The sequence below is a fragment of the Acipenser ruthenus genome, chromosome 3 (assembly GCF_902713425.1).
Source record: "Acipenser ruthenus chromosome 3, fAciRut3.2 maternal haplotype, whole genome shotgun sequence".
Classification (NCBI taxonomy): Eukaryota; Metazoa; Chordata; class Actinopteri; order Acipenseriformes; family Acipenseridae; genus Acipenser; species Acipenser ruthenus.
In genome coordinates this window covers 107,198,614-107,221,797 of record NC_081191.1, presented here as the reverse complement: position 1 = coordinate 107,221,797, position 23,184 = coordinate 107,198,614, and the positions used below count along the sequence as shown (strand labels likewise).

The 23,184-nt window shown below is 39.3% G+C and overlaps 1 protein-coding gene across 4 annotated transcripts in view; it reads left to right on the top strand.

Moving 5' to 3' along the window:
- Positions 1-23,184, top strand: part of LOC117394873 (cadherin-18-like) — a 250,425-nt gene that overhangs the window by 169,348 nt on the left and 57,893 nt on the right. For 3 of the 4 annotated variants that reach the window (XM_033993548.3, XM_033993545.3, XM_033993549.3), the window contains 2 exons: positions 11,178-11,472; positions 17,201-17,320. In XM_033993548.3, the coding sequence (XP_033849439.1) occupies positions 11,178-11,472; positions 17,201-17,320 (415 nt within the window). Of the gene's footprint in view, positions 1-11,177; positions 11,473-17,200; positions 17,321-23,184 lie in introns of those variants that run through there. The other variant, XM_059020744.1, reaches the window with a different exon arrangement.

Genomic DNA, 23,184 nt, shown 5'->3' with positions numbered 1-23,184 from the left:
TCATTTCATCTTATTTCTTCGCATTTCAAAAACAGATCAACTGCGGCAAGGACAATGTATTCAGCTTTCTAAGATCAACTCTCCTCTGTGTCCCTTCACTTCCATGTTGAAGTACATTGCAGAACGCAAAGCCATTTCATCCTCCGACCCTTTGTTTATCAATTCAAGCCGGTCCATTGTATCAAGGCATTGGTTTTCAACACACCTTTCCACCGTGGTATCCAGAGCAGGTCTTCCTTCGCAATTCTACACTCCTCATTCATTTAGAATAGGGGCAGCTACTTCAGCCGCAAAAGCCAACATTAACCAGCATTTAATTAAAAATATGGGGCGCTGGACTTCATCAGCAGTTGAAAGTTATATTCGTTCTTCATCATCTGAAATATCCTCCGCACATCAGTCCATTGCTAGTATGTCCGGAGTGGGGACGACCTTTCTGCCTGAGCCACCAAAGATTTCCCCCTAAGAAATAAAGTTAAAGAAAGGGGTTTTTTTTCTTTCCACTGTGCAGAGGGTCTTCACATAGTCATTAGGGTACAGTCTACTAACCCCTTTGTCACGTTAAGTGTTTGTTTTCTTTCGTCTAAATGTTTTCTCTTTTCTTCTTTCTTATGCATTGGCGGTTCTCTCTTCTTTCTTCATGTTGCGTCAGCGGGGAGCCGGGGGTCCATCTTTTGGGGGGTTAGTGATTCCACTTTCTCCAACCCTTTGTTAAGCTCCGCTTCATTTACCTCATAGAGGAGGGTTCTCCATGAGTCAGAGGGGACCCCCGGCCAAACCCTTCCATCTGCATGTATGTTTCTTTTGGGATTCTTCTTTCAGGTCTGATGCCTCTATGTGAGGGTCCCCAAGCAGTGGCATCCCTCGTGTTTGTCGGGTCTCCTCAAAGACGGTGGCCCCTCTCCTGTTTGTCGGGTCTCCTCAGCGACGGAACCCCCCTTCTATTATGTTGGGCTTCAAAGAGGTGGAACACCACGCATTATATGTTTTAACAAATACTAACTTTATGTTTTCTTTCCGGTTCGCGAGCCTCTTCGTATGTCGGGTAACCTCAGAGACGGTGCCCCTCTTGGTATGTCGGGTCACCTCAAAGACGGTGGCCCCCCTCCTGTTTGTCGGGTCTCCTCAGCGACGGAACCCCTCTACTGTATATGTTGGGTCAGGAAGAGCCGGAACCTCTTTTGTGTTATTAATACTAATTCATGTTTTCTTTCCGGTTCGCGAGCCTCTTCGTATGTCGGGTAACCTCAGAGACGGTGCCCCTCTCGTTTGTCGGGTCACCTCAAAGACGGTGGCCCCCCTCCTGTTTATCGTGTCTATCGATCAAGTAAATGTTGGGCCTGGAAGAGGCGGAGCCCCTCTCTCCATGTGTATATGTTTACTAACTCTGTCAATAAACACTATCAGGTGGCATAGCTCCGCCCCGTGAAATGTTAACCTATAGGTGGGGTTCAGGGGGCGGAGCTAGGCACCAACAACCTATCATCTGCTGTCACCAATTAAACCTACCTTATTTAAACTTTAGTCACCTCTACCTCGCTGTCTTGTGTTTTTTCGTTTCCTCCTCCTCCCTCCTCCTCCTCTAGCATCTCAACCGCCTTTGCATCGGTCTCCTCTGGGGGGTTAGTGATTCCACTTTCTCCAACCCTTTGTTAAGCTCCGCTTCATTTACCTCATAGAGGAGGGTTCTCCATGAGTCAGAGGGGACCCCCGGCCAAACCCTTCCATCTGCATGTATGTTTCTTTTGGGATTCTTCTTTCAGGTCTGATGCCTCTATGTGAGGGTCCCCAAGCAGTGGCATCCCTCGTGTTTGTCGGGTCTCCTCAAAGACGGTGGCCCCTCTCCTGTTTGTCGGGTCTCCTCAGCGACGGAACCCCCCTTCTATTATGTTGGGCTTCAAAGAGGTGGAACACCACGCATTATATGTTTTAACAAATACTAACTTTATGTTTTCTTTCCGGTTCGCGAGCCTCTTCGTATGTCGGGTAACCTCAGAGACGGTGCCCCTCTTGGTATGTCGGGTCACCTCAAAGACGGTGGCCCCCCTCCTGTTTGTCGGGTCTCCTCAGCGACGGAACCCCTCTACTGTATATGTTGGGTCAGGAAGAGCCGGAACCTCTTTTGTGTTATTAATACTAATTCATGTTTTCTTTCCGGTTCGCGAGCCTCTTCGTATGTCGGGTAACCTCAGAGACGGTGCCCCTCTCGTTTGTCGGGTCACCTCAAAGACGGTGGCCCCCCTCCTGTTTATCGTGTCTATCGATCAAGTAAATGTTGGGCCTGGAAGAGGCGGAGCCCCTCTCTCCATGTGTATATGTTTACTAACTCTGTCAATAAACACTATCAGGTGGCATAGCTCCGCCCCGTGAACTAGTAAATAATAAATTAAAAACATGTGCACATCAAAAATGCAATAACATAACCTTAAGATGTCATATACCCATGCTACATGTATACACAGGTCTGTACCTGTGATACCTGAGTAAATCCCAATCTATCCATTTCCATACACACAAAAATCTGCTATATATCACTACCTTGTCTGAACAAACAAAATACACGTCTATGGAGTGCAATACTGATAGTGAACAGTAAGTAAGCACTAGTGCCATTCCTAGCCTTTTGTTAAAAATCCCTGTAGCAAAGTTAGTTCCCCCTGCTTATTTATGTAGTTACATAATTAGTTAGTCCAAGAAGAAACTATCAGGCAGTGTACTTTACTAATGTTCACACTACAGTTCTATATATATCAACCCAGAAAGTTTAATTAGCCCCCTCCTCTTCTAATCTAGGTCTGAGTACCCTTTTATCATAACCTTATCCTACATAAAAAAGCCTGTTTTTAAATGGCATCCAACACATTCAGAAATGCCTTATATGTTTGAAATGTCATTGATTTATGGAGATAAAGATCTGTAAGAGGGGAGAACATATGTACCACTCTTAACTACTTGTACCCCATGCATATACATTGATGTAAATTGAAGGCCATAAAAATACCAGTAGCCATATTAAAAATATATATAAGGTCAATTTAAAGTGTTTATGTCAATATGAGTTAAACACCATCACAGAGAAATAACTAACACATAATAACATTGACATGAGGGTTGATAACAGCTCCTTGCAAGTGAAGGTGGAATGTAAAAGCTGTTTATAACTTGGGAATGTCTTTCAGGAAATATATAGCATCGATAAATGCTCAAGGGAAAGCTTAAAATGCTTGACAGATGTCTTAGTGGATACCTCTTTGACTTTGGACTTCTGAAGATATTGACAACTGCCCATATGTACAATATAACCTAATAACATAATGTAATATGATCTTATTCTATAACTAATACCCACATACAGTGTAATACAATTTTAGTTTACTCCTTTTTTTTAAACGATTTACCTGCTAGAATGCCACATCACATGTTGCTGTGTCCTGGAGCTTTAAAAACATCCCCAGGAGCTTGTACGATGTTATCTTGAAGTGGATCATTTTTATGTGGAATCTCATAATTGGTGGAATGTGTCCACAAGTGCTAAATGACTATGTTTCTGATTGACATCTTTTACTGCACAGCTTTGTTCCAGTTTAGTACCAAGGCAATTATAAATTAGCCTCAAAAGCCTGCATGCTATATCCCAAACATCTCTCATCTTGTCGCCTGTTCAAAAGAAATGTTAGGCTTTCTTTTGCATCCAACTCAATATCTTGTTTCTGTAATGCATTCCAATGATTTCAAGATAGCCACTGATGGGGCTACTTGACAAGATCGTATGTAGTTTTTATTATTTCCTTTTTTAATATCATCTTTTAAAAATACACTTCACCATCACAAAATGAATACTGTGTGGTCATCGCTTATAAAAAAATAGCTACCCCTCCTGCAACAAAAGTGTGATCATGCTTCTGTTAGAGGTTAAAGTGGTACTCTTTTATCCAAATAGAATGCACTTACTAACCTACATTGCTAATGCAGGTTTTTTGTTCCTACAGGATACCTAGCATGTAAAGACAGTATAATGTACAATAAGTAACAGTGTGGAATATGTTTCAATCGATATATATCTGCGCCTTTGGCAATTTTGCTTGTTCGAATTTGACATTGTGGTGTAATGGCAGGCGGTCAAGGCTGGTCAACGGCAGGAATAGCAAACGCAGACTCAGATACTGCAGTTTAAAGCATGTTTAATAATTCACAAATAATCACAAAAATCAAACTATTCAAAATAAACAAAACCCCAGAACACCCAAGCTATGGCTATCCTGGTGTTTTCCTTCTCTCACACGCTCCACTCCACACTTCTACACACTCTCTCAAACACACATTTCTCTCTTCCTTTTATATCATGTGGCCAGGGGTGATTGTTTTCACACTTTTTCAATCACTCTCAATCACACAATTAATTAAACAATCTTTCAGTTAACTAGGTGGCTGTGCAAACGATGGCCATCTTGGTTGCAGGCTGTCCCTTCACCAAGATGGCCGCCAGCCACCAAACCTTCACCCACACACACACGTGCACCCATGTGCAGAGCCTATGATTTGTCATAGACACATACACTGTTTTAAGAAAGAAAAAATAAATGTGAAGTACAGTCATCGCTGCTTTATCAGGCCGCCTCGGGAGAAGTAAAAATATCTCGAATAAGTGGCTGTCCCATCATTTGAGATGGCCTTAGTCCCAATCAGCGGCAGTCCCAATCAACTGAAATAAATAGCATTGGGAAGAACTGTCTCCCGAGTTGTATCCCATTTAAACAGAAATTCCGATTATCAGGATCCCGATTACGCAGGCCGACTCTGTTTATTACAGTTCCCCAAATGTGTGCGCAATGGTGTCGGAAGGTCTGCTTTTGTTAAAAAAAAAATAAATAAATAAATAAATAAATAATAATAATAATAATAATAATAATAATAATAATAATAATAATAAATAAACATTCAGAATGTTCGATAACGTATTTGTTCAAAATAAAGACAACCTCCTCGACCACTTCAACGTAGCAATTTGCATCATCTCCCTGAGTAGGCTTTTTTTTGTTACCCTCTTGCTCACCGCAATACAGGGAGTTGACATGCCAGCCCGTTCCATCCCTTCCAGTGGAAGTCTGTCCCTCACAGAGCACGTTTGCTCCTTCGTGCGCATAGACACCTCTTCAATAGCTATCGTGGCTAACTCTGTGACGAGGGTGTTCCTCCAGTAGCGTATCAGCTCACTCATCTCCATGGACCAGACCTCACTTCTTCTCCTTCATCAATGCAGCAAGCTGAGGGTCCTGGTTAGACAAGGCAAACTTATCCTATGCATTCAAGGTATATCTATCCACCCTTCACTCCACCTCTCTTCAGTGTCTGCTGGAGGGGCTAATATCGCTTTGCCACCCAGGGTCAATTCTTTTTCGTTAGCCAGCTCGCTTCCGGCTGTCACAGCAGCCCAAGAGTTTGGCTCTGAAACTCTGCTGGATCCTGCTCAGCCACCGCTGTGCTGCTTCTCCTCAACTTTCTCCTCATCTCATCTCCCATCAGCTCCGGACACTCGTCTTTGCAGTTGATGCCCTTCTCTCCAAGGAGAAAAGCATCAGCCTAGCTCTCTCCCTGAGCAGTGACATTAGTCTTTAATTCCCCATCAGAGTAGAAAATAAGACACGAGCACTTTCCTTCTGTTTTAAAATCCCAGAGGTGTTTCCTCAATGCGCCTGTCCCATGAATTTATTTTATTAACATTTTTTGGGCGGGGGGATGGGACTATTACTGAGAATCGCAGTACAAATTTTGCTTGGCTACAAGGATTGCTGTTGAAGTACGCAGCCTTGGCTTATTCAACTCCTTGCATCTGCTCGGGATTGCTCAGCCACTTCATACTTCTTTTCATTGATCTGAACAGGACTGAATTGTAAGGTAGGACAACTAAACCATCGTGTGTGTATATAGGAGGACCTTGCATCTCGATCTATGTATTACTTACTGTATACAATGCTTCACTGATATTTGCGATATTATACATCTGAGTTACATTTTGTTTTCCTATAAAACTATAATTTCAAGCTATAAAAATAAGAAACATACTTTATTAGAAAGTTTTAAATTATTTATTGAATTTACTACTATATTGAACTATAATAACATACAGTGCCTTGCATAAGTATACACCCCCCTTGGACTTTTCCACATTTTGTAGTGTTACAACCTGGAATTAAAATGGATTTAATTGGGATTTTTACCATTTGATTTACACAACATACTTAACAATTTGAAGGTGCAAAATATTTTTTATTGTGACACAAAAGTTAATTAAAAAAAAGACATTTGTTGGTTGCATAAGTATTCACCCCCCTGAGTCAATACTTGGTAGAAGCACCTTTGGCAGCAATTACAGCTGTGAGTCTTTTTGGGTAAGTCTCTACCAGCTTTGCACATCTGGATCCTGCAATGTTTGCCCATTCTTCTTGGCAAAATTGCTCAAGCTCTGTCAAGTTGGATGGGGACCGTTGGTGAACAGCAATTTTCAAGTCTTGCCACAGATTCTCAATCGGATTGAAGTCTGGGCTTTGACTGGGCCATTCTAAGACATTCAGGTTCTTGTTTTTAAACCACTCCAGTGTAGCTTTGGCTGTGTGTTTAGGGTCATTGTCCTGCTGGAAGGTGAACCTCCGCCCCTGTCCCAGGTCTCTTGCTGACTGAAACAGGTTTTCCTCTAGAATTTCCTCCCTGTATTTGGCTCCATCCATCTTGCCCTCAATCTTGACCAGTTTCCCAGTCCCTGCCGATGAAAAGCATCCCCATAACATGATGCTGCCACCACCATGCTTCACCGTGGGGATGGTGTTTTCAGGGTGATGAGCACTGTTGGCTTTGCGCCACACATAGCGTTTTGCACTAAGGCCAAAAAGTTCAATTTTGGTCTCATCAGACCAGAGAACCTTTTTCCACATGTTTGTTGTGTCTCCCACATGCCTTTTGGCAAAATCCAAATGGGATTTGATATGGGTTTTTTTCAGCAATGGCTTTCTTCTCACCACTCTTCCATAAAGCCCAGCTTTGTGGAGTGTCCGGGTTATAGTATCCTTGCTCTTATTGTATCTTGCCCTTATTGTATTACTTGTATTATAACGCTTGAAATGTTTTTGCTTACGATTGTAAGTCACCCTGGATAAGGGAGTCTGCTAAGAAATAAATAATAATAGTTGTCCCATGGACATTTTCTCCCATCTCAGCTGTGGATCTCTGCAGCTCCTTCAGAGTTACCATTGGCCTCTTGGTTGCTTCTCTGACTAATGCCCTCCTTACCTGGTCATTGAGTTTTGGTGGACAGCCTTCTCTAGGCAGAATATGTGCCATATTCTTTCCATTTTTTAATAATGGATTTAACGGTGCTCCGGGATGTTCAAAGTTTGGGATATTTTTTTATAACCCAACCCTGATTGGAGCTTCTCCAGAACTTTATCCTGGACTTGTTTTGATAGCTCCTTGGTCTTCATGATGCTGTTTGTTTAGATATGCTCTCTAACAAACTCTGGGGCCTTCCAGAAACAGGTGTATTTAATCTGAGATCATGTGACACTTTAATTGCACACAGGTGGACTCCATTCAACTAATTAGGTGACTTCTGAAGGCAATTGGTTGCACCAGAGCTTATTTAGGGGTGTCACAGCAAAGGGGGTGAATACTTATGCAATCAAGACTTTTCAGTTTGTTATTTGTAAATAATTTTGAAAAATATGTAGATTTTTTTCCCCACTTCGACATTATGGACTATTTTGTGTAGATCAGTGACAAAAAAATCCTAATTAAATCCATTTTAATTCCAGGTTGTAACACTACAAAATGTGGAAAAGTCCAAGGGGGGTAAATACACATGCAAGGCACTGTACACATTAATGAAACCAGTCTCCTCCCGAACATAGTGATAACCTGGAAAATACAATTACATATTTAGGGTTACAAAAAAGCCCTCAGTTTATAGTTATTTTGTCTTTTAATCGTGAGTAGGCAATTTACTCACCCCTTTTAGCCATACCATATTTTGGCTGCACACTTCCCATAGCCTGGGGATTGTGAGTGGTATGTGCATGCTACGTCATATTACATAAATCAAACCATTGAGGCCTAACTAGAGTTTAATCAAAGTCATGAGGCTTTTTGTTTATTTTTTTTCAAATTGTTAGACCTGTGTCCCTTACCTGAAGTGCAAATTGTCTGGTCTGCAAAATACTGTATGGGAGTCTCCTTATCGATGAAATACATCTCCTAATGTCACCACTGTGAATATGAGAGAATAACTGTGAACACTAACAGAAAAAGACTTGTAATCTTCACATTCAGATTTAATAATGTCATATTCAAATGTTACAGAAACCCTTGAGTGTTTACAAGGCCTCACCAGGAGAAAGAACATTCTTTCCAAACATTGTTTTTATCCTGTTCATGCTCCCCATGCTACAATGCTGGTGCACTGGTTGAAATGAGCAGTGTATTGTGGAAACAGAAAAGCAACATCATTGCAGGAGGGAGAGTGATTTGGAAGCACTACAATCCTTAGAAGATTTTTTTTTTCACCCAGCAAACACTCCTGACCGATTAGAGGCCTATATAGTGAATGGATATTCATGGTGGAGAACATTTATGGAACTAATTTGTTAGCTACAGTTACTAACGATGTTAGTTAATGCGGCTCTATTTTCGAGTGCATCGAGCTATTCTAAATTGTGTTTGTAGGAAACAAGATTATTATTATTATTATTATTATTATTATTATTATTATTATTATTATTATTATTATTATTATTATTATCACTTCTCCATTTTTATTAATATCAGTACAACAAGCCTTAAGAAAAATGCTATGAGACTCAGTTGTTTAGTTCTACAGTGTGATGGCCACCTTTTCCCATTTACATAGTTGAGCGGAGGGAATCGGGCACCTATATGCAGGATTATTTTTATTTAAGCAGTGTAACATTATTTTTTAGTAGATGGTGATAGAAATTAATATTACACCTAAACCAGATAGAAAGCATAATTTCATATGCCATTATCAGGCCTAAAGCCTGTCAGACCTAATTACTGACCTATTTAATTTCTTGCAGCTGTATATAGAACCCATTAAGATTTTTAAAATTGTCCAGTCAATTTCCATTTCTACCGACCTTAAGGTCATGCTGATAGGTAACACAAGCATGCCAGTAAGAGTTCTTGTTTACAACTTTATTCTGAGGACATTAAGCACTACAGGCTGTGTACCGGCTGACACAAAAGCTGTGTCAACATATAATCACCTCTACATTTGGAGACACAGAGCTCAGGGTTCTATTAAATACATTTTTGAAGTAAATAACAGCTACTCTCATGTAATAGAAATATATATAAAAAAATCTGCATCATTGTAATATATATATATATACAGTATATTGAGATGTCATTTATAAAGCTGCTTCTAATGCTGCCCTTAGGAAGCTTGATGCTTTATATCACTCTGCAATAAGATTTGTCACTGCTGCTCTCATCACTGTGATCTCTACACTTTGGTTGGCTGGCCTTCACTTCAAACATGTCAGCTATGTCATTGGTACAGACTCATTTATAAAACCCAAATCGGGAAATCACCCCTCTATCTAAGCGAATTGTTGACTATATCCTCTTACAACCTTCGATTCAGCAATTTGATTAGTTTAATTGTCCCTCGTGTTTTTACTGCTCTTGGGCAGAACTCATTCCAATATGCAGCTGCTCACGACTGGAATGAGTCACAATCAAGGCTTAAACTCCCTGGTTTTATCTCAGAGGGTGCTTTCTTTTCTAGCCTTGAAGATCTTTTCCCTGTTTCATGTGCTTGTCAGAGCAGCTGCTGATTTCATTAGGTTTTTTTTTTTATTTCATATTGCTGTAATGTCTCTATCTGTCTGTTGTATTTATGCTGACTCTTGGCCAGGTCGGCATTTTAAATGAGAACTTGTTCTCAATGTCTTTACCTGGTTAAATAAAGATTTGAATTGAATATATATAATGCAATTGACTTTAAAGCTAAAGGCAATTTGTGGTTCCAAAAATGATGTTGATACTAAACAAGTCTTCTTCCATTAGTATAGCATTTTAGTTTTTACTGCTCTGAATGTTGGTTTTATTGTGCCTTTAGAAATGTCACTTGCTGTGTAAAAAATACAAAGTGGGTCAAAAAAGCTGAAGAGACATATTGCCAATATATGTATTAATAATAATAGGAAGGTAGGAACTTTAATTTTCAAGTTTGGTAGCTAAACTACAAAGACTGCTACTCTGTTAAGACCTGTAATTATTGATTGATTTATTGATTTGTGTTTTTTTGATAGTTACTGTGCTGATGCTTTCACTAAAGGCCCTGGTGTTTTTGATTTAATTGTTTTTCACGCAGGAAACTTGAAATTATAGTTGTTGTTTTTTTTTTTTCTAAATAGAAGACAGCAGCACCTAACTGATATTTTAAATTATAATTCAGGCTTCAGTTTTTCAGTTTTTACTAATTACATTTGAGTTATTTTGGGGTTTTACCACAAAATCGTTTATTTTTTCCCCCGTGGCTTTCGCTTTTTATATACTGTATGAAATTATTGTTTTTGGTTACTTTCCAAAATTCTTGGGTGTTTTTTTCTGTCACAATATGTATAGTAACGTGATAGTATTTGCACACTTATATCTTCTTCCCCTTGCTGTCTTCCACAATGAAATCCTTATGGTCACGAGCTATTCTGTTTTTTTGTGTGTTTAGGCATTTGTTGTAATCTAGAACTCAGATGTAGACTTGTTGAAGACACTTATACATCATTGTTATAACTTGAGAACAAATCAGTTCTATTTATGACTGTCTCCACTTGGAAGATCAAAGACATTTATCAGTTTTCTTGCCTTTGTCTCAGGAGTCTATTACTGTTTGCTATTTAATTCAGGCTCCTGTGACACTTGCTTTTCTGTTTAAATTGCTCTATAAATTGTCAGCTAAAATATTTTTACATGGGAAAAGTTTTGTGTGGTAGAATACAAAACAACCATGTCAAGACTTAATTATAATATAGGTGTAAGATATAGTAAGGGATGTCTCACAAAAAAAATCTTCATAATATTATAAAAGTAAATGTAACAAGTTATTTGAATCTCTTTGTTTTGGTTTTATGGATGTTGTTTAATTCATTTTATTTTATTCTTTGCAGCTTCACTCGAATTCTGATAAAGGGGATGGATCAGTCAGGTACATTCTTACTGGTGAAGGGGCTGGGACTATATTTCTCATTGATGAGACCACAGGAGACATCCATGCCACCAAAAGTCTGGATCGTGAAAAGAAGGCACACTATGTATTGCATGCACAAGCCATTGACCGCTGGACAAACAAGCTTCTGGAACCGGAATCAGAGTTTATTATTAAAGTGCAAGACATCAATGACAATGCACCTAAATTCACTGATGGACCATTCGTTGCCACTGTACCGGAAATGTCTGACGTTGGTAAGGCGCATTAACTTTTCTTTTCATGCAGGTGTGTGTTTAAGATTAAGGGGCCTTCTGTTCGAAGTCTTGACTTTGTAAAGATTAGCTATTTTGTAGGGACACATAAACTCCTTGGATGTTGTATTATCCAAGTTATGGATCATCCGTAGAATACCTAATCATCTCAAGTTATAAGGATAATCAGATATCTTTTAAATACAGTAAGGATTTTTACCTGGTAAGGTTGACCTATATTGAGTTAAATATTCATTACATTGACATTTTTACAGTGTAATAATGTTTTTATTTATTTATTTATTTATTTATTTTTATTTGTATTATTACATTTACATTTGTATTGCTATTTATTTTATATTACCATAAAGAGAATGATGGTACTGACATCTACATTGTGTTTGTATTTCCCTTGCTGGGGTATATACAGTGCCTTGCGAAAGTATTCGGCCCCCTTGAACTTTGCGACCTTTTGCCACATTTCAGGCTTCAAACATAAAGATATGAAACTGTAATTTTTTGTGAAGAATCAACAACAAGTGGGACACAATCATGAAGTGGAACGAAATTTATTGGATATTTCAAACTTTTTTAACAAATAAAAAACTGAAAAATGCCCCCTTAAGTTAATACTTTGTAGCGCCACCTTTTGCTGCGATTACAGCTGTAAGTCGCTTGGGGTATGTCTCTATCAGTTTTGCACATCGAGAGACTGAAATTTTTGCCCATTCCTCCTTGCAAAACAGCTCAAGCTCAGTGAGGTTGGATGGAGAGCATTTGTGAACAGCAGTTTTCAGTTCTTTCCACAGATTCTCGATTGGATTCAGGTCTGGACTTTGACTTGGCCATTCTAACACCTGGATATGTTTATTTGTGAACCATTCCATTGTAGATTTTGCTTTATGTTTTGGATCATTGTCTTGTTGGAAGACAAATCTCCGTCCCAGTCTCAGGTCTTTTGCAGACTCCATCAGGTTTTCTTCCAGAATGGTCCTGTATTTGGCTCCATCCATCTTCCCATCAATTTTAACCATCTTCCCTGTCCCTGCTGAAGAAAAGCAGGCCCAAACCATGATGCTGCCACCACCATGTTTGACAGTGGGGATGGTGTGTTCAGGGTGATGAGCTGTGTTGCTTTTACGCCAAACATAACGTTTTGCATTGTTGCCAAAAAGTTCGATTTTGGTTTCATCTGACCAGAGCACCTTCTTCCACATGTTTGGTGTGTCTCCCAGGTGGCTTGTGGCAAACTGTAAACGACACTTTTTATGGATATCTTTAAGAAATGGCTTTCTTCTTGCCACTCTTCCATAAAGGCCAGATTTGTGCAGTATACGACTGATTGTTGTCCTATGGACAGAGTCTCCCACCTCAGCTGTAGATCTCTGCAGTTCATCCAGAGTGATCATGGGCCTCTTGGCTGCATCTCTGATCAGTCTTCTCCTTGTATGAGCTGAAAGTTTAGAGGGACGGCCAGGTCTTGGTAGATTTGCAGTGGTCTGATACTCCTTCCATTTCAATATTATCGCTTGCACAGTGCTCCTTGGGATGTTTAAAGCTTGGGAAATCGTTTTGTATCCAAATCCGGCTTTAAACTTCTCCACAACAGTATCTCGGACCTGCCTGGTGTGTTCCTTGTTCTTCATGATGCTCTCTGCGCTTTAAACGGACCTCTGAGACTATCACAGTGCAGGTGCATTTATACGGAGACTTGATTACACACAGGTGGATTCTATTTATCATCATTAGTCATTTAGGTCAACATTGGATCATTCAGAGATCCTCACTGAACTTCTGGAGAGAGTTTGCTGCACTGAAAGTAAAGGGGCTGAATAATTTTGCACGCCCAATTTTTCAGTTTTTTATTTGTTAAAAAAGTTTTAAATATCCAATAAATTTCGTTCCACTTCATGATTGTGTCCCACTTGTTGTTGATTCTTCACAAAAAATTACAGTTTCATATCTTTATGTTTGAAGCCTGAAATGTGGCAAAAGGTCACAAAGTTCAAGGGGGCCGAATACTTTCGCAAGGCACTGTATATATGTGTGTGTGTGTGTGTGTGTGTGTGTGTGTTTTTATCAGTGACTCAAAAGTATCCATTTATGTCTTTTCCCCTTATTAACAGTTGATTTCCTCAGTAGCCTAGCGGCAGAAATGCAGCTGCTGTATTTAAAGTAGTTGTAGTCATTGTACTAGTTGTAAATAGTCAAAGTAATACTGATGCATGTTAAAATAATCTGTGTTCAAACAAAACACTTATTTGATGCTGTATTAAACTTGCAAATATTCCTTTGACTATCAGAATATAACACAGTCACATTTGCAACTTTATCTTAACTCGGCAGTTCCCAACCTGTGCTCTCAGAGTAAATCTCTGGAGGCCCTTGGTTTCGCTAATTATTTTACAAAAATCTTTACTCTCTTGCCATACACAACATGTAATACAAAATTCCAACAAGCAGTCTCTGTACCTCCTAAATATATACCCCATTTTGTCATGGATTATCTTGAGCAGGAGTCACCTTTGGGACCTTCTAGGGTGTTATAACCTTCCATGTGACATCAGAGAACTTGGCACTGCACTGACTGAAGAGTAGGACCAGATCCCCCAAGACTGACGCTTGATTAGAAGCATGCCCACATTGAATCAATGCCAGAGGAGCCCATACTCGACACATTGACATCCATATGGACCAATCTGTATGACAAAAGAATCTCCAGGGACCAAGCCAATAGCCATTTTGATTTCCATAGGTGTCATGTTTCGATGCTTTCACTTGACACCTAATAAAATAAATGTGTCCGCTAAGTTCACTGTGTAAATACTACTCTCTTGACATACTCAGATCTTATCCTTGTTAATTCTTTTGAGAAGTCGATATATATTATACAATACCGGGGATAAGTCCACTAATAAAAAGTCCTTTAACTGCCTGTACTGTGAAGAAATTGTTTCTGATTGTAAAACTCTAAACACTTTCCAAACATATGTAACAATCTTGATTTTTGCATTTATATCATTCACAACTCAAGTTTGCATTCCTCTAATGGATTATTGCTTTCCCTTTGGATTAGGCATTTGTTGAAAATCCTGTAGAAATTATAATTGAACATTGCACATAATGCAGAAGAAACCACTAAAACAAAAGAACGGTGAATTGACCAGTGAAATAAGAGCTCAAATAATAGCTCTTCACAAAGACAGCTGTAGTCAAGGGAATATGACAGTAAGGGTTGTTTCATACTTCTGTCGCAGATGAATGCGATACGTCAGGCACAGACAGATCTAAAGGCTCTAGACCATTTAGCGCTGGGATTTGAATTCTGTTGTCCTCCTTCAAGTTGTATAGGGATGTCCACTTTCATTTATTGTCCTGGCCATTCAACCATTTAATTAGTTATGGCTGAGATATCCTCATGAGTAAAATCAACACAGCACCCCATAAACATTCACAGTATTGTGTTAATAACAAGTACATTGTATGGAAAATAATGTATGTTAAAACCTAAATTAAACAGGATCATTATTTTGTTTACATCAAGTTGTATATCTATTTAGCAAAGGGGCATCATTTGAAACAGTGTAATTTCCCCAGTTATTCAGTCATTGGATTTCAATGAATGCTAGAAAGATACATTCCAACATGAGACCACGCTATATCATTCAATACGTTATTCAATGCTACAGCTTTCAAAGATACATTCCAACATGAGACCACGCTGTATCATTCAATAAGTTATTCAATGCTACAGCTTTCAAAGCTTGTTAGATAATAAGCAATGTATGCATGTAAAAAATAACTAATCTTTAACTCCACACTTATTTAAAGAGTGTTGTTAATGAAGCCAACAGTCTAAGAACAGTTTCATGAATATGAAACTGAATTTTATTCATGACAACAAACTTTGAAAAAACATTATTTAAGTGACATTCTTTATTTATTCATTATGAAGCTTTGTGAATAGGGACCTAAATTCAAAAGTCTTACAGGTAGAAGTGTAGTAACTGTGTGAAAACAAGAAGGATGTTTTTGCCTCGTGCATTTATAATATTCATAGATCTATTATTGATTTTGGCAGAAACCTGTTATTACAATCTTCAACGGTGCATGTTGTTCTGCAGCTTCACTATTAAGATGCTGAAAACACATTTTCATATCAATCCAACTAGAAGTTCAGAAGCCTCACAGTGTTGCAATAAATTATATTTGATGGATTGTAAGTTAATTTGTTTTGAACAATGCACAACAAACTAAAAGTTACTACATTCTAGTCTAATTATTAGTTTTCTGTTTCATGGAAATAGAAAAAAAAATGTTACGCTTACATTTACACAAAAATAACAGAAGTGTAAACAACCATTAGATATTTAATTTTTGTCCTACAGAATAAAAAAAAAACATAAATTGAATAGTGAGCATTCAGTTTTTATTTAGCTGAAGTCAAATCAGCAAAAGCAAAAATAAAACAAGGCAAAAAGGCATCCCTTGGAGTGATGGTATGTTTATAGGATATTGAAAAAGAGTTTAAAAAAAAAAAGTTTATAAATACACCACTTCAATTTTTATTATTAGGTAAAGTTAGTATGTGGTGTGCAGGGCCATCCTGGATATGCTTCTTGTGAAGTGTTTTCATGCAGGTTAGCTACCTGAAATAACAGCATGTTTTTAGGCAATCATTGTGTAGCTTTCCATAATATGGCACATCATATAAGTGGTAAATTTTGGTAAATTGGTTTGGGAATTGTATGAGTAAATAAGTTGCCTTATCACGTAAATTTCTCCCATCCAGCTGTAAGTCTTGACTGTTAAATTAAATCCTAGCTACTGCCAACTTGCCCTGAGGTATTTCACTTGTATTTACCAATATGGTAAATAAATGATGTCCTCCTTTACCAAAATGTATTCCTGTTGTCATCCTGGGTATACATTTTTAGCTGCTGTCTGATTCAATGTGTTCACTAAAATAAAAACATTTTGGCTTTAAATGAAAAAGACGGGGCAATTTATATTTTATGTGACAATGTATGTACCCAGAGGCATTATTTTATTTACCCAAATACAAAACCTGCGATGCTTCTTACAAGTACTATACTGTACTAGCAGTTTGTTTATCTGCAATGTTTACTCCCTGCATTGTTTTGCATGCCTACAGTGGTGTCCACAATTACTGACACCATATTCAATGTAAAATGAATAATTATACCTTTTTGAAAACAATTCGGTATAAAGTTTGCTTATTTTTTTTAATAAATAAACCGTACTTTAAAAAAAAAAAAAAAATAACAACGCAAACTGAAATTAATTAGTATTTGTTTTTACTTTTTCAAATAATATGTGCTTAATAAGCTCAGATTATTTACACAACAGTTAGTATAACTGTAAACTACTTGTGTGGAAGAATTTTCATATATGGTACAATTATATCCACATTTGGTAATGATATCAACGTGAATTTTAGCATTTTTCATTGAAAAGGAGGGTGTTAATACTCTGGAGACCACTGTAGTGTATAATGTATATTTAAATGTTCTGTTTCTGGTTAACTTTACGTGAAAGCCTGATTAAAAGCTGCACGATTCTGAAAAGTTTGAATGGTGTTCACAACATATCATATTGTGCACATATCTTATTTTCATTAAACTATTTTCGTGATAGTGATATTGTATCTATCATTGGCAGGGGGTAGAAGTGTTGCTTACATACCTTTTTTTTTTCTTTTACTATGCAGGTACCTCTGTTCTGCAGGTGACAGCTACAGATGCAGACGACCCGACTTATGGAAACAGTGCCAGGGTTGTGTACAGTATTCTACAGGGACAGCCCTACTTTTCTGTTGATCCCAAAACTGGTTAGTAGCCTACATTTTCAAAAATAGTTTTGTTTCTGTCTTTCTCAGAATATGTTTTAAACTTGTGGGAGGTGTTGGTTGCTATTTTGAGCCTTTGTGAAATGAATGATTGTGGTCGAAATGTAGTTTGGTCACAACAGATTTCTTTGAGCATGGTATTCTGCTCCTTTAAAAGGCTTTCAGCACGATAGGAACAGTACTATGAACTGTAATTGGTATTCTCACTTGAAAGAGAACAAAAGGACACAGTGTGACTCAGCTATAAGACTGCTGTTCATTTCCTTCAAGAGCATTAAACATGCAACACAAGCAGGTGACACAGTGTGAGATTGTAGGCTTTAATCTCCCATAAAACATTTTTAATGTAAATGCTAAAAAAGGATGTTCCGAAATGTTTAAAAAAATAGGGAAGGGAAATGAAAATAAAAATAATTGTTACTGCCAGTGAAAGTACAAAAAATCAATAAAAAATCAAACCAATATAAAAGTTAAACCTTGTGTATTGTATTTATGTGAAAGGAACTTTACTACGTAATTACAGGTTTCTAAATTACCCTTCCAGGTTATACAGGACTTTATGCTTTTGCATGTATTGGAAAATATTAACCTGGCTTAGGTTTAAATAGGCATAACAGATACGACTAAACAGTGTTGTCCAGAATATACTTTTATGGTTGAAAATCCATTAGGCATACAATGAAGCTGGACGCTTACTGATGCAGTTCCCCACTTCGTATGTTACATGTCCCTTAAAGTTTTTGTGGTCCTGCCAATTGATTACAAGTCAAATGTAGCACATCTTTATCATAGTATGTTACGATATTTGTTTTACATTTTACACATTTGTATTCCTGTTGAAATGGATTGTGTTACAGTATGTCTTTACAGCTGACAGTCAGCAGTCTAATACAATTATAATTGTGGTCAATGGTGGCCAAGGCATATTTATCACCATTAATCCCTTTTATCATCCTTGCATCCTATTTTTTATTTACAATAATTTAACTGCGATAATGGAAGGGAATTATACTTTTTTTTGGTATATATTGGTCACATTTTTTGTGGTCCCGCCAGACTGCCAATATTTACATTAATGCTGCTTATCGACACAGGTCTTACTTAATTTAAATTATTATTTATATTGACTTTTCAACTCTGTATTGAAGAGTAGATATAGCTTGCCTATTTGCTTAATTGATTCACTATTCTAGTGCCAGTAAAAAAACGACAGTCAGAGGGGATGCCACTGATGCAGAAGGTCAAGGAAAATGTATGCAAGATTTGTACTTCACACAGCACGTAGAGAGCCCTCTAGTCTAAATGGAATAAGTCATTAATTCTCTCTAAATGCTTGCCAGAAAATTACCCTGTGAAAGAACACTTGCAATAAACACATTACAATGAGGTAGTAATTGTGCAGGCATCATTCTAAATGGTTTGAGTTGAGTGACAGAGTACATAACACTTTTTCAGGTAATTTACAAATAATTCACAGACAAGCAGAAAGATAGACATGGGTGTTTAAAATGCCATAAAAATGACAATGTTCTTATTTTTCCTTTAACAGTAATGTATTTCCCTAGAAGTGGTTGTTGGTAGAAAATGTAGCTTATCAAGTCATTTCTTTTTCACAGTAAATCTCAGCTTTAGTTTACTAATCACACCTCAACCCCCTCAATAAATCAAATTAGCCTACAGTTTGTTTTTGTTTGTTTGTTTGTTTTGTTAAAGGCACTTAGGGCCCAATTTACAAAAGGGCGCTAAACTTTATGGTGCACCAGAATTGCAATTAGTGTGCAGCACGTTCATTATTTCCGTATTTACTACTGCAGTTTTATTCATTATCGTGTGCGATACTTGGCATATTATGGTGCACGCTAAATTTAGTGCATCACACTATGGTAATCAGAATGAATATGTGGCTTTTGATATCATGGTGGTCATGGGTAAGTCTCTGACCTTATCGTGCACATTAAATTATCGCTCACAATACATGTAGTGTGCACAATATGGTATGTGAATTAGCCAAATACTGTGCACATAAATTAATGCGTTTTTTGTTTGTAAATGGGGCAGTAAATTAGATTTATCACGCACGTTAGGCTCACTACTTTACACGTGCGCTCACTCCAAATTGAGTGCCTTTTCGTAAATGAGGCCCTTATTCTAGTCTCCTGCTAAGAAATTCAGAGAATAATGATTTTGCTTCTTAATTGCATCCAGTTGGGCTAGATCAAAGCTTATGCTCACACTATTACTTGCACATACTTCCTTTCCTATCTGCACACTCTTTTCTTTTGAATGCCAAAAAACCATATGCTGTAAAGTGACAAGTATAGCCTTCAAAAAACAATGCTTATGTTAAGGTATCCTTGCTAACATACTGTGGCAATGTGGCCACGTCCGGGATATAAACGGGTCTGTGTTTCACGTGTATTTAAAAATTTAGATTTATATTTAGGCACGAGGATGGCACAAATCACTTCACGTGCTGGTTAAAATGTAATGTGTGGTCACGGGAGTGCACTTTAATTAATTCACGTGCAGTTGTACCAAGATTCCAATTGAATGATTGACTAGCAAGCGAGTCTCGGTACAACTGCATAAAAGCAGCATGTTTTCACTCACTCGGGGTTGGGTGTTCGAGAGTGGAGAACGGGAAAGAGAGAAAGGAGAAATACAGTTAAGGTGAAATAACAATTGCTACAGCGTGCTGGAAGTGCCAGCACGGTACTTGTTTAACGTTCATCCACTTGTTTTGTGTGTTAGTACGTTTTGTTTGTCTTTTTATTTTGGCGTAAAGTGCCGTGTCCTGTTTTCTGTTTGTTCAACCTTTTTATTTATTTGTTATTAAACGTTGAGTGCAGCCATTGCACTCAGTTTCACTCATCACCACCGTCTGTCTGTGTGTTTCTTCCGGGTCTGACGTGTCACTACCAGCCAGCCTTGTGACATATAGTTGTCAGAAGCGGGATAACAGCACCCCCCAGACTCAGGCCGGAAAGAGTACCGCAGTTTCTTTTGGAAAAAAAAATGACAATGGCAGAAGATGCAAGGAAACTACGGGACTGGATCCTGGACAATGCTGGGCTGGAGGCCCAGTCTATGCCCATAGCCACCCAGATCCTGTGGCTGATAGACAGGGAGCGATGGGAGGCCTATGGGAGGGAACACACCCTAAGCACCTGGGAGGAAGGTTTGGAGTTGGTCCTCAGCTACCTGGAGGCAGCTATAAGTGGAACAGCAGCCCAGGTAGCAGGGTCTCCAGCAGGAGGATTCATGGCCAGCTGCACCTTCCTAGAGATGGGGGAGTAGCCCGAACGTCCTACGCCTGAGTGGGAGGAGCCCGAACGTCCTACGCCTGAGTGGGAGGAGCCTGAACGTCCTACGCCTGAGTGGGGGGAGCCCGAACATCCACAGCCCAAGAGGGGGGAGTCGGTGCATCCACAGCCCAAAAGGGAGGAGTCGGTGCGTCCACAGCCCAAAGAGAGGGAAGTCGGTGCTGCCACAGCCCTAGGACCCAAGCTGCCAGCAGAGGGAGAATGCCTGCTGGTTCCACCTCCACCAGCAGAGGAAGAATGCCTGCTGTCCCCATGTCCACCAGCAGAGAGAGAATGCCTGCTGTCCCCATGTCCACCAGCAGAGGAAGAATGCCTGCTGTCCCCGTGTCTACCAGCAGAGGATGCATGCCTGTTGGTTCACCTGCTGCTGCCGTCCCGAGAGCTAGAGGGGGAGGAGCCATCACTGCCATCCTGAGAGCCAGAAGGGGAGGAGTTACAGGCAGAACCCCCTGAATTTTTCTGGGGGGGAGAAGGGCAGGATGCTGGTGTCCCCCAGCAGCCTCTATTTATGCTGCTAAAGGGAGCACGGCACACACCAGCCCAGCCGCCACAGCAGAGGGAGCCAGCACCGCCACAGCCTCCCTCTGAGTGGCCAGCATCAGCCCCATCGCCACTGCCTCCACCACAGTCCCCTGCAAGAGAGGCAGAGCCGCACCAGTCCCCTGCAAGAGAGGCAGAGCTGCACCAGTCCCCTGCAACGTCAGGAGACTACACGCTGCTCCCACCTCCATCGTCAGGAGACTACACGCTGCTCCCACCTCCACCGCTTCCGCCACTAGGAGCAGAGCAGCAGGAGCTGCCTCTGCCTCCGCCACCTCCACCGCTTCCTCCACAAGGAGCAGAGCAGCAGGAGCTGCCTCTGCCTCCACCTCCACTAGGAGCAGAGCAGCAGGAGCTGCCTCTGCCTCCACCACCGCCAGGAGCAGAGGAGCAGGAGCTGCCTCTGCCTCCGCCACCTCCAGGAGCTGCAGAAAATATTTTAGAAATAAAAACAAATATATATTGTTTTTATTATATATATATATATATATATATATATATATATATAAAATACAGGCACATTTTGTAATGTTATTTCACTGTTGTAGTAATAAATCATTTTCAAAATATAATTTTGCATTGAGTAAAAAAGAAAAATTAATTTGTGGAAGAAACTGTAGGAACAATCAATAACTGATAATTTAATGTTTATCTGGGTTGATTAGTTCTCTAACTAACAATATTTAATTGACGTGTTACAAAGATCGAGGATTTACTATGAACACACATTCTTGCGCAGACACAAGGAATTACGCCCTCTAGGCCCGCGGGCGGAACACGGAACTGCACGTAAACATTATATTTCATAACTCATTTTTAATATTATTACAAAAGCAAAAAAGAAAAAAAGCTGACTCAATATCAAAATTGTTGTTTTCCTACCGTCAAACAGCGAAGGAATTTTTCGAATCCGTCATTTCACCGCTGAGATATCCCATTCGCAATGTGTCTAGTACCCCCATGCTTCCAAAACAAAGGCGATCGACTAGCTTGCGTTTTGCTGCTCTGGTCTTACAACCTTGATGACGGTGAAGTCTCCCTGATCACGTTGTAGGGGAGGTCACAAGCTGTCCAATGATACCTTGACTTTGTTTGTAGCCCAATCCATTACAGAGTAATAGATGTGCAAACAAACACGCCCACCTCTTGAATGAGATAAGGGGGGGAAAAAAAGTGCAATGGATAGCATGTGAGGTGCCAGAAGTTAACATCCCTTTTAGAACTTAGTGTATCACTGGACATAAAGATTTACACAATGTTTATTTTTGGAGAGGTTTGGGGACCCTTGGGCTTAGCTTTGTAAAAACTCCTGTAGAATTTGATCCCTTTGTTCAAACAGTTCCAAGTACCCAGTATAGTAGACATGTTGGTGAAGCACTGGAAAAAAAATCTGGCTCTTTTCATATGGTACAAGTTGAAAAAATGACTAAAGAACATAAAAAAATGAAAAGCGTTTGTTGTTTTTTTATGTATTTTTTCTGGATATCTCCTTCCAGTGTGGTACTGAGTAAGACTTTTATCACACCTGAGGTTTTAGTCTTGATGCCCAAGGGGTTACCTTGAATTCAAGCCCTGAACCATGCCTGTGCTGTCTATACTTGGGAAGATATTGTGATTTATTTAAGGGCACAGCCCCCCAGGCGGAAATTGCCTGTGAGGGGCTGGGGTTTTGACAGGTTAATCAATAGTAGTATTTTATTAAGTACACAAATAATAAATCAGAAAAGTTAGAAAGTAAATCTTAGTCTCTAAGCACAAACACAATTCAAAACGCTTTCACTACACTCATGCTGGCTACCAGGCAATTGAAATATGACACCGCCTGTCTCCTCACACACAAACAGCAGCTTCAACAGCAAGCTGTGACATAGCTAGTAGTTTGCTCACGCACACACACGCGCCCACATACGAACACAGCCTCAACTAAGACGATGCAGACAATCTCAGAATATATCACATCAAGCTTATTAATGGTATATAGAT